This window comes from Cinclus cinclus, chromosome 3 (genome assembly GCF_963662255.1).
Source record: "Cinclus cinclus chromosome 3, bCinCin1.1, whole genome shotgun sequence".
In the NCBI taxonomy this organism is placed as follows: domain Eukaryota; kingdom Metazoa; phylum Chordata; class Aves; order Passeriformes; family Cinclidae; genus Cinclus; species Cinclus cinclus.
Window position 1 is genome coordinate 74,077,085 of NC_085048.1, and position 12,776 is coordinate 74,089,860.

Sequence of the window (12,776 nt, forward strand, 5' to 3'; positions counted from 1 at the left end):
GTGTGGAGTCTCTTTCCACCCTTGGAGATACTCAAAGCTGGCAGACCAGGACACTGAGAAACCCACTGCAGCTTGAGCAGAGGGTTGCTTTGGTGGCAGTCTCTAGAGGTGCCTGCCACCCTCAGTGAATCTGCAATTCTTGTGTCCCTCTGCTTTGGTGTCTAGCTGGAAAACCAGAGTATGTTAGATACCACTAAACAATTTGTATGCTCTCACATATTTTTCTGAGTGCTAATATTAGTGAAATAATATTATTAACGCTATTAGAGAAAAACTTTTGGTTGAGGAACTAAGCTTGAAACGATGTGTGGAACGAGACGTGTCTGGGGCTTTGTTGCACAACCCTTCACACGTTAGTGAGCTCTTACCCACATAAGCAGTCTCGCTGACGTCAATAGGACTACTCCTGTAAGTGTTCACCAGAGCAAATAAGGGTTGCACAATAGGTCCTTGTCTGTAACGTACAAGTGTATGTAACACAGCATTTAATTATCACTTCAAACCTCCTTTACTTCAGTAGCGTGTTCTTTTAAATGTCTCAAATTTATACTGCTTTTCCTAGGCTGTGCTTTACTGACGTAGAGATATCATTACATCCATAACCATACAACTGAGCAGAGAGAGCATCTCTGAAAAATCATCTTTCCTTCTGTTCATTTATACAGCTGAAAAAAAAGAGCTGACAGAAAAAAAAGAAAATAATTCTCTTCCTTGATAATGTTTTAAATAAATTGGATTTTCTAACTTTTCTTCTGACATTTTGATGGAGTCAGTGCTTTACTTTCAGTGCTTAATTAGTCTGAAGGTAGGCTTTCTATTCCTCACAAAACAATTAGTGGTTTTTTTTATTTTAAATGTCAGTCAAAGCTCAGTCTTTTACAAAGAGCCATCTTATAACTATATTTTATAGTAATACAAATTGCAGAGTAAAAAGTGATTCCCAAGATTATGTGATACCAACCTTTTCTATTTCAACTTTATTACTAATATATCTTCTGTGTAGCTCTTTTGGTGGTGTTGAGGGAAGGCTATGATGTACCCTCTAACATTCAAGTGATAAAGCTGGAGTCTCTGTCGCAAAAATGTGACTTTTTGGAAGGTTTTTAGAAGCTGTTATATTGTAGTAGTTCTTTTGTTTTAGGCACTGAAATTTTTGTCAAGGTGCTTGATTTAGATAGGAGAGTTTTCTGGAGCTACTGTAGGAATAGTTGAATATCTGCATATGGATACTTGGAGTTTAAAACTCTTTGGAATTGTGAAATATTGTAAGAATACAGTGTTATAATTTAGAAAAATGAGCCTGTTCCACTGTGTAAAGAGGATAGATGGTATTCATTCACACTAGGAGTACCTTTACAAAGAGTTCATTTGTAATGCTGAAAACTATTTCAAGATAATCATTAAAGTACAAAAGAAAAAAAAATTGCTGGAAGGTAAAATAAGAAAAAATGATGCTACAGTTAGAATGGGATTTCAAAATTTTATTTATTTCTTTACTAGGTACACCCATTTTATACCTATTAGTAACCTGAAGAGACTAATTGAAAAATGGAATAAACTCTTTTACAGCTTGGTCTTTATTTAAAATCAGATAATTTTTTTAAAAAAGATGTTCACCAGCTCAGCCTTCACTCTTCACTTTGTTAGGCTTCATGTACATCTAGCAGATGACACCCTTTGTGTTAATCAAGGTCAGGATCCTGGTAACACTTTCTATCTGTCTTTAAACAAATTAACCTGTAAATATCATGGCCAGTCTTTAGATGAAGTAATAATAGCAGCTTGCAGCCTGCTTCTTGAACCCCTTCTGAATTTTCTATTCAACAACTCATCAGGTTTGTGCATAGCAATCTCTTTGTACTTCAGCAAAGCTTTTGATGCTGTCTCCCACAGGATCCTCCTGGACAAATTGTCCAGCACAGAGCTGGATAACACTGTTATGTGATGGGTGGGTAACTGGCTCACGGGTCAGGCACAAATGGGTTACAGTGAATGAGGTGACAGCAGGCTGGGGACTGTCACTAGTGGGGTTCCACAGGGCTCCATCCTCAGGCCTGTGCTCTTCAACGTCTTCGTAAGTGACCTGGATGCAGGACTTGAAGGAATTACAGAATATGTGAAATTCGTCATTTAGAGTAATTTGTATTGTAGACTGAATGTTTTATTTCAGCCATGATGTCAAGAAAAGGGGCTAGCATGGTTTGTTTTTGAAGAGATGCCTTCCCATAAACTAGATGAAACCTTTCTGGATGTGGTTGTGTTATATTTCTTCTATTAGGACTTTTTAGTGACTGATTTCTCTGGGTTTTGTACCTTCTCATTTTGTGAAGGATGTTGGCTGTGTTCTCTTTCAGCATCCTAAGAATTTAAGTTTGGAAGGGTTTAAAAAAGAGTGACAAATCCTGGTCTGTGGTGCTGCAGATAGGGTCCTAGTATCACCCAAGTAGAGACTCTTGGGTGTCCAGTCTTGTTGCGAAGTAGCGTGTTATTTGATTGTGTGTAGGTGTTATTTCAGAAGAGTCCTGTGCTTTGGGAAACTGTCCTCGCATATCTACTAATCTAAGTGTTTAGATGAAGTGGGATGCTCCTTTCTGAAGGAAGGACATTCTCTGTTTCCAATATAGTGAAATAACAGAATGAGTTTTGGCACGGGCATGTAGTATCCTTCAGGGTTTCATCTTAGTGGATCTTGTTTGTGGAATAAGTTAAGGTGCAGTTTTTAAACAGGACTGCACATTTATATTGGTTGATTATATTATGAAGCATTTACAGAACTTTATTTATAAAAGTTTGTTTTAAGTAATAAGTCAGCAGTACAACACTGGTAATAAAGGGAATGGGACTATTTCTAAGCCCAGGAGAGTTCATTCAAAAGGTAGCTGCTCCAGGATTTGGTGTCAGGTGGGAGAAAGACATTTCCTCAGCCAGAAGGTATTACTGGAGAAGACATAAATTAAGAACTTGGTCCCAACACCTGTTCTTAAAGGAAGAGTGCATTCTAACCTTGCTTAATCATTAGATTTTAAGTAGTTTAATCTCAAGATATATATACTCTTTTTAAGAGATTAATTATGTGCATGTTCTGAGGGATTTTACAGTTTTCATAATGAGTTATTGATGTGTTTTAGTATTTATTTAGTCTTTATTAAGATATACATTACTTTTCAGGTATATTTTGGGCAGGAGCAAGGTACCCTGGCTCCATGTGTTGAACAAAAGGAAGAAAAAAGCAAATAGTTATACTGAGATGTTCCTCATGCATCTACAAGTACATTTAAACCTATTTCTGAATAATGCTTTACTTATAATTATCTTAATAATTATTTTTATCAGTAACCTTAAGATGGTACATAACTCTCTCAGGCAAATGCTTGAAATTATTTGATTACAATTTGCAAGTCCTAGAGCATGTCTATAGTCCTTTTGTTAGCTTTTTGCAGAGTGTTAAATTTCCAAATTTGGTTCCATCATGGACCTGGAAGGAGAATAAAACTTTTTACAGACCCCTCGGAATTACTCTGATGTGCTAATGAGAACTGGAGAAAAGCTACTCTCAAACCAGGAAAGTAAGACTGAGTTTTAAAAAGCTCCATACATCAATTGATGGATGATATTACAGCATAACAGTACACATACAGGATTATGCCATTCAGACAATATGAAGTATGTTTTGAAACCATATGAAAAATGAATATTCAGATTGAGAATACATTGATTCCATTAGGCAAACATATAATTCCTATGGAAGGATTATAGGTCTTTTAGCTCTAGCTAATGAAAAAGGATTTCAAGAGTTTATGTACTTTTTTTGCTTTTTAAGTTAATACTGAATCAAGGCTCTGAGCTGCCAGTACAGAGTGTTAGATTTTGGGAGACATAAGCAGCTGAGTATCTGCACATGTCTAGGGCTCAGGCTTGCAAGATGCTGATAATATCAGAAAAAACACCATGCAAGTTGGTGGAAACTAAAGGCTTTATGTCCATGCCTTGCTCTGCATCTGGCGTGTTCAAGTGCATCCATGGCTTTTTCATCAGGAATATGGGATTTTAATTGCAGGTTACAGGTTGTTGATATCCTTTCTGTATGAGCACATTCCAGTTCTGTTTAGCTGAGCTGGTCTCTATTTTCTCTCTCTAAACCTTCAGCAGTGCTGCTGGCATCCTGGCTGAGATGTCACATGGCTACTGCTGTCATTTACATGTATACAGAGCCTGCAGGTTTATGCAGTTACTAGAGGCTCATGTAATAAAACAGCCATCTTTGAACTGAAGATTTGAAACAGTTAATAATAAAATTTATTTTCTGTGAAACAAACATAAACCCTTTAAAAATACCTAAATCAGCAGTGAGGTGTTTTCAGGTGCTGCATTTTTGGTTTTTACTGGTGATATCCTAGAGCCATGTATTGGGTTTCTTCTAGTAATGCAGCAAGAACTTGGAGGAGAGGGGCAGAAATGGTGACTGGAGCTGCTCGCAGACAAGCTTGTGAATTGATTTTTCAAGCAAAGAGAAATCAAAGAGGTTTTTCCATTCTGATGGCTTTTCGTTAGTGATTATACTTTTTGCCAGACCAGTAATGTCAGGTTTCAGAGGGTTTGGGCACTTGGTCACATTACATTCCTGCGTACTTAAATGGATTAAGATAAAAAGTCTGACTTGAAAAGGATATTTCAAAACTGACTGTGCCTGTGGTTTTGAATCCTGATGCTTTGAACAAAGAAGGGATTGATTTAATGGGATTAATGCTTAATCCAAATGAAGCAATGTACACACATGCTTTGAATGCTTTTGAGAATAACTACAAATATCACTTATAAAGCTGCAGAAAAATACAGAGAGGTGATCTTTGTGTAAGTTAAGAGATGGGACAAGACTGCTTTAGATAAAGGAGTACACAGGCAAAGCTGTGTTCAAATTAGGTCTTCTGGATGATTTTCAGATATTTCAGGTCTTCTTTTTCATACAAGTATGATATTTATTCTCAAATGGTGATTTTGAGAAAGTGGCAAACTTCTCGCTTCATAATTTTGTTATTTCAGATAAGAAAAAAAATATTTCCAACTTAGACATTTTTAGCTACTTGGAGAAATTAAGAACTTTGCCTATATTTGCTGTGACTCTGCACCCCCTCTAATTTCAGGGTATAATATCTTATTAAACAAAACAAGTTAATTTATTTTTTTTGTTTTAATTACTTTGTTGCTGTTATTGTAACAAATGCAACATTGATAGCATTTAAAGTCATTTCCTTTTGTTTTTATTTGTAAAAACCTTCTTGATTATTTGAAATCCACCTGATTTCTTACAGTGAACAATGTACACCCTCACAATGGGTTTTCAAACCACTGGATCCTGTCTGAATGGGCAAAAGATGTGTCAAGTGCCAGGGTTTGGAGGGAAGCAATGACTGCAGTCATTGAGAGATTAACTGCTTTAGGATAAAATGCTGACCCTTGTTAAGTATTAGGCTGGCTCATCATATTTTACCTATTCTTTCCTAACTCCCCATGTGCCCCCCCAGACTGGGAACCAGAAACTTTAGGTGAAAATTAAAATTCCTGGCTAATCATGAGGTTTGATTAAGCTAGTGGTTTTAGAAAAAAGACCAAATATCAAAACGCTAATGAAAAAATTGCCAGAATTGCTAATGACGTGTGTGACTCATGTTGCTAAATGGAGCAGATTTTTAAACATAGCTCTAGGCTTCAATTCTTTCAGCTCATTCACAGTCAGTTCTGCTTTATACTGAGCTCAGTGAAACTATTCTCAGAGGAGAGGGCAGTGTGGCATGGATTAAGAGTCAGAGAGTGGAGCCATTTATCGATTCAGTACTACACAGGTTATCTAATATCTAAGAAATGTTTAAAATATTTTAGGCAGCATAAAAAGCTGAAAGCAAAAATATGGCTGTCTAGTGATTTTTGACTTTATGTTTTTTTTTTCCTAAAGGAAGGCTGTTGAAGACTGGCTCAAAGGCAAGGAATAATTACTGATAATTGATGTTTGAAGGTTTTTGTTTCTTGTTTTATTTTTAAACCCAGCTCTGCTGTATCTGAGTTAGTAAACAGTGTGAAGGAGCATTCTTATGTACTAGAATTTGATTTTTGTCTGGAATGATTTTGGGCATTGCATTTTCCAAGCCAGCTAGTGATGTCCTGGGCAGGTCTCAAATGTTGCTCTGGAGTAGGGTCAGATCAAGGGTGGTTTCCAGCAGGCAGTCAAACTTTCAGTTTTCCCTCAGCTTCATTGTTGGAGATCAAGAAAGCTTAATAGTGAGGATGAAGGGCTTGTAAACCACTTGGTTTCAGGTCAGTTTACTGTTGTACACAAGCCTACAGTGCTTCCTTGTAGTACCCTTATAATTTAAGGTAAAACTCCCTGTAAAATGAGCTTTAGGATGTTAAATTGGGATAATTTTTCACCTCTGTCCAAAAAAAACCATTTTATTCCTTAAGATAGAAGTCCTAGTGTTTTATGCTCTTATTTTAAAGTGTTGATATTCAGTTATTTTTCAAAGAGCATTTTTCTGACACCTTAAGAGGACAGCAGCATATAAGACTGCAACAGTGTTTACAGTTTGTGTCTCTCCTAAAACCCAACATAGACATTAAGAGGATGGTGATAATATTGATCACATTTATTAGGGAAATCTTTTCATTCTATAAACTTTGTCCATTTTTATGCTTTATTCCTTCCTGGTCATTCAAATACACATTTTGTTTGGAAACTATCTTCATGCACTTGAAGCTTCTTGAAAAATGTTTGTGCCTGTACCTCTAAAATGATCTCCTAGTATAGTATGCCCAACTGTAAATAATGTTTCCCAGTTTTCTCATATCGTAAGTAATATTTTTTTATTTAGTGCTACAGATGTTGACTAATGAAGCTGTTGGTGTACTTACACTGGACAGTGGGAGAATGCTCTGTGAAAGCAGTTGATATATTTTAGGATTCTAATTTATGTTATCTTTAATGAAATGTAGTAGTTGTTGCCATGAAAACTCTGCTGGTAGATCAGAAGGAGAAACTAGGCTTGAGCAGGCCAGGCAATTGCCATTAAGCAGCCTGCAATATTCACACTGGCTTTGTATTTTTGAAGGTGGTGGTTCTGGGGTTTTTTGGGGTTGTTTGGCTTTCAGAAGTACTAAAAAAACCCACTCAATGTTTTAGTTATGGTTTTAACCCCCAATTATTTAGTTTTGGTACCCTGTTGAAATTAATAAAGAGTAAATGTAGTTTTCTGTGTTGGTTCATAATCTGTGTAAGTATTCCTATTTAAACAGCTCTACTGAACTAGCTGAATTATCTTCAGGTAAAGGTTTCTTTATTCTTTACCCTCAGTGAAATGAAACATTTTTAAAAAAGTATTAGTTAGAGAAAAATAGGGGTTTTTTTTGTCAAACCAGACTATCATAAGGGTTTTGGCTTTTTAGTTTAAATAATAACTGGACTGTGATACTTGGTAGCAATGTCTGGACTTTCTATTGTTAATTTAGTAAAATAAAAAAGGAAAAAAAAATCCACACATAATTTTGGCTTCACCTGTATATATTTCTGCTCTTAATTTCAGTGAAAAACAAAGTATTTCTCATAGTTTGGGTAGGGAAAAAAAAGCTCAAAAGTGACACCAAACCACTTGCACATGCTGAATTGAAAGCCAAGGAGTTACTTAAAAGATCCCAAACCCTTGAACACCACCACTTAAAAAAACCAAACCCAAAACACAACCCCAAAATTTTAATGGGCTGGCATGAGGTACGCCAAATGAGTTGCACATTTTGAGGCATATACAAAGTAGAAGAGCAGGGCTATGTTTTTTTCATCTAGTGCACTAATACATAAGTTTCTAGAAGTTCTACAAGTAAATGCAATTGTTTTTCCATCATTTTGTTTACCCTTTTTACTCTTTACATGTAGGAGACTAGATTGTGGAAGATTAGGAATGGGGATGTAGCTGAGCCTCATCCCTAATGGGATGCAGCTGTATGAGACAGGTGAACAGCATTGAAGGAGAAGAAGCATAGAATGCTGATTTGTGTAGACCAGTCACAAAAGAGTAAAAGGACATGCAGGTGTTATGCAGATGAGAAAGAAAGGTATAAAGAGTTAGGAGGACAGAGAAGAGTGAGTTTGCTGATGGTGCTATGAGGAGGGTTAGCTGGTCATGTAATGGACAGGAAGGAGTTAGCTGCTCATGCAGAAGGAAAAGGGAAGAAGAGAAGGAAGTCAGTATTGTTTGGAGCTGCCCAGGAAGTTTGCAGAGAAAAGGCATGCAGGTTTTTACTATAGGATAATAAACTGATGGTGTCAATCAGAGACCACCATCTAGAGGTGCCAAGAACTGATGCCAACATGAACGTCCTGGGATGAGTGTTCTGCTAGAAAGGTAATTTCCTCTGGCAATGAAGAGGCCTCTTGGTGATCAAGGAATTGCCTCTTGGATTATGTCAGGAGGAAAGGCTCTCTTCTGTACTCTGCTTTGCATTGAGCTTTGCCAGTTTTACATTGTCCTACCCTGTAATAAGTGAGATACACAAAAAAACCCCACAATAAGGTGAACTGCTTGCATAAAGCCCAGCATTTATTAGAAAGATGTATTTCCACTTACTGTTAGAGTGACCTAGAAATGAAAAATATGAAACCGAACCAAACTTGATTAATGTTTTCCATACATATGAAGAAACGTTTAAAAGCAGATGGTATGGCTGAATTGTGATCTACACAACCTAACTGGGTGTGCTAGTCAGGAAGTGAGGAGCTGCTGGACTGCCACAAGTGGTGGGCAGCTGAAGCTGTTTCTTTGTCTATGGTTTGTTCATAGGGGAATGAAAAAAGGAGGAACTTATCTGATATTTGTGTGTCCTTCATTATTTAATCACAAATTCAGAACAAATAATTAATGTACACAACAGCAAGTTGTGTTAGATAGCAGCATTGAAATGTGAGTTGATCCTTTTAAAATAGGAATGCGAGAGTGAAAGGTGGTTTGGTGTGTTACGGTTTTAATTAAACAGGATATATGGATGAAGGGCAAACTCCATGGCATAAATGGAATGAATGGACATCCAAATCAAATGCCAGAATCATCCTTTAATTCCCAGAGGAATTATTCCAGTCTTTCTGTGCTTTCTGGCCTGCTGAATGCTAGGCTGTTGGCCAGAGTTCAGCCCCCCTGAGTGATGGTCCCTCTTGGCAACTGTCACAGCTCTGTCAGAGGACAGATGGGTTCCAGATACACGAGGTGATGCTTTCTGGGGGTGCACGAAATGAAGTGAGGGGAGTTTTGTTTTTTTGGTGTTCTTGTTTTCTTTTCTTTTTTTTTTTTTTTTTTTTTTTTTTTTGCATTTTTCAGAATGAAGGGATTATTACAGTGCTTCATAGAGAGGTCAGTAATATATAACAAAAATACATGTACTATTAGTTTTCAGAAGCATGTGAATGCTCAAGAGGGCTAGTGTGAGCCTGTTGTTATGCAATAACTTTATTCTAATGTGCATCTTGCAATCAAGAAGGCTTTACATATGCCATAAGATAATTGCATCTGCACAGCTGTAAAATGCTCTTATATTCAGGCATCTTTACAACACTTTTTAGCCTTAATGCACATAAACCACAAACCATTAAAATGTATTTGGAAAGGCTTGTGTTTCTACATTTTGTGAAGTTATTATATGTTATTGTTAGTTTTGGTTGTGGAGTTTGTGTATAAGTTTGCAGGGTGTGTTTTTTGATGCAGCAGGCTAACAACTGGGAGCTGACCAAATTAATCTATGTAGAAAGTAGGTTCAAATTACTTCTTTTTGACTCTGCAAACGCAATTGTAAATCCTGTTCTTCTTGCTCCCATCTACAAATCCCACATTGAGAAAGAACATCTGCACAGGTACCTTTAGTGAAATAAAGAAAGGATGATTTAAAGACTGTTTAAGGTTTCTTATACCAGCTCCACGACTCACTTTTCAGTATAGGGTTAAAGCAGAGTTTTTACCTTTAGGTTGCTGAAGTTGCATAATATCTGGATGTTAAACTTGATATCTGTAGATGGAAGTCTTATTTTAAATTGACATTTTATTGAATTTCGATATGTATTTTACAAAACCTACAACATATAAAGGTTTGGATCAAGACAGTTTATTTTCAGTGAAGAAACAAATCAGTCCTTTCAGAATTCCAGTTGCTAATTTTACAATCTTTTAAGATCCTAGTTTTTTACTGGAAGGAAAAAAGTGTTTCTTTGCAGTGTACAGACAACTTGGAAGTAGCAGACATTATATGACAAGTCTCTTTTGATTATTTTTTATGTAAAACTTAAAGGGAAGGTAAATTTCCATGACATTCTGATGGCTATATCTTTAAAATGTGGTAATCTTTTGAATGATTCTTAAAACATGTTTCCTTTTCAAATTTTCTCACTATGAAATTAGAAATACTTTTTCTAGGTACTACATTTTTCTTATTTGTACAAGTTACAGAATTGTATTAATGAGTTTATTTTTTTCAGAATTGGGTGGTCCTTGAATCAGTTTTAAAATCGTCTTCTTAATTTTGCACTACTTCTTTATAGCTGGATTATAGTCTAACTCTACAAGCTATCACCTGGGGTTAAACAATCAAAGTAATGGGGTTTTGCTTGTTTTCACCCCACTTGCTGATTACCTACTTGTCTATTGATTTAGGATAAACCTTTTCTTTACTAATGAAAATTAAGATGGTCAATTATCTCTTATTCAAGTGATTCACGGGGAATTTCCTTCAATGTCAGTTCATATGGGGAATTTCCTGAAGTGGCAGTGTCATTGAGAACTATGATATCCAACAGGAGTGGTCACCTCTGGATTAAAAGCAAGGGTACTTTAAACCAGTTTTGAGCAGTTGGGGGCTGATATGGGAGAGTGATGTGGTGCAGTTGATGTGAGAAATGTAGTGTAGGTGGTTGATGTTCTGCAGATGAGAGCTGTTGGTTTGTCTTCTGGTATTACTTCTTGGGGACTTTCACAGTAAACATTTGTAAGAGATGTTTAATATTACCATCATTGACTAGCATTGAAATTGCCCTACGCCTCTGTTTGTCATGTTCTGATACTGTGCAAAGCACAGAATAGGAGAATTGATTTAATTTTGTAGCATGAATATTCTCTGGAAGGGGTCAGTTTGTTCAGAGGAGGCTTTCTTTTCTGCTGAACCCTGGCTGCTTTCTGTGGAGAATTTACTGTTATGTTTAAATATGCAAAACACAAGAGAAATGGCATATTTAGAGTCATGACAGTGGATGTTGCTCCTCTCCCTTCATATCTCATTAAGGCTATTGCACTGGGGTGCCTGTTCCCTCTCTGGTAGCCTGGAGCCAAGTCCCTCAGGATAGGTGGTTTTTATTGCAACTGGACAGTGTCAGCACTGCTGGGTTCACCTCCCTGTGGCCAGTTGTTTTGTTTGGGGGATTTGCAAAGTATATAGTTAGATTATAATTTTGTGAATTTGAAAATTTATTTATGAACATCAGGGAGCTGAGATTGTGAATATTTCTTCTTTTTCTAAAATGTTTACTGGAGTTTTTACAGATATTCTAAATGCCTTTTATCTGCAATTATTTTCATTTTGGTAACTAAGTTACTAAAGCAATGGAAGCATGCCTGTGAAAACAGCTTATACATCAAAAGTAACTTAAGTAATTCTAGTATTTGAAAATTGCATATAATTTAGGTGTTCCGTAGTAGCTTGTGTTAATTTTGCTGCCATTTGCAGTGAGTTTGGTGCTCTGTGAGACATCCCAGTTCAGTTTCTTCTATCTCCTTCTAACCAGTTTCTTTATCAATGTATCATCTTGCATAGCTTGGAAGTAATTTTGTAGTCATAATCATAGTCATGAATTCCTGCCTGGATGTTTCTCCCAGGTAATGTTGATGTGTACCACTTTAGAGGACTTGTTGTTCGTGGTATCTTATATGGCTACACTTTGCTTCTACTATTCTCTGTACTACAGCTCATTTTTTTGACAGGATATTGGTCTCTCTGCTCTTTTTAAATAGTCATATATTCAGTCAGTGTGTTAAAGGGATATTGATACTTGCTCGTCTCCAGGTATTTTTTTCATATGAGGGAGTTAATACCAATAATGTAATCAATTAATGTTCTCTCTTTCAGGCTTAACAGATGAAAAAGTGAAGGCATATCTTTCTCTTCACCCCCAGGTACTGGATGAGTTTGTGTCAGAAAGTGTAAGTGCAGAAACTGTGGAAAAATGGCTAAAAAGGAAAAATAACAGACAAGAAGGTATGTGTTTTTTATTTGTGATTAATATTTAGCTTTGAACAGCTCAGTTATTTTCAGATTTAAAAAGGAAATGTGGTTTTGGTATAACTTGACTGTTATAATTATTGTGTTTAGGTTCTACCTTTTTTTTTGAAGGCAAAATAGGCTAACAAATTTTTAAAGTAATTTGAGCCTTTTGGTGTTTTAATATTTGAACTGTACTGGTATTAATATTGGAAGTTTAGTTTACCTATTTTGAATTGCAAGTACTATCCATCAACCTGTAGTGTCTGTTTTGAGAGCATAACTTGGTTTTCTTGGATCTGAAATTGCAAAATTTTGAATTAAATTGATCCATTATGCCTCAGTAAATTACTGGATGTACCATCTCAAAAGTTCCTAATTGCAACATGTAATAAGTCAATTTTAGATATGAGCATTGACATAGATATTATAACCCAGTGTGTCAAATTCTGGAGTTATTTTTGTTGGGTTGCTTTAGGTAAAATGCCTAGCTAAATAGACCC

General features: G+C 36.2%; 1 protein-coding gene across 2 annotated transcripts in view; it reads left to right on the top strand.

The window, feature by feature from the left end:
- PDE10A (phosphodiesterase 10A) overlaps nt 1-12,776 on the top strand; it is a 164,566-nt gene that overhangs the window by 60,779 nt on the left and 91,011 nt on the right. For both annotated transcript variants that reach the window (XM_062489171.1, XM_062489172.1), the window contains one exon: nt 12,142-12,270. In XM_062489171.1, the coding sequence (XP_062345155.1) occupies nt 12,142-12,270 (129 nt within the window). The remainder of the gene's footprint in view (nt 1-12,141; nt 12,271-12,776) is intronic.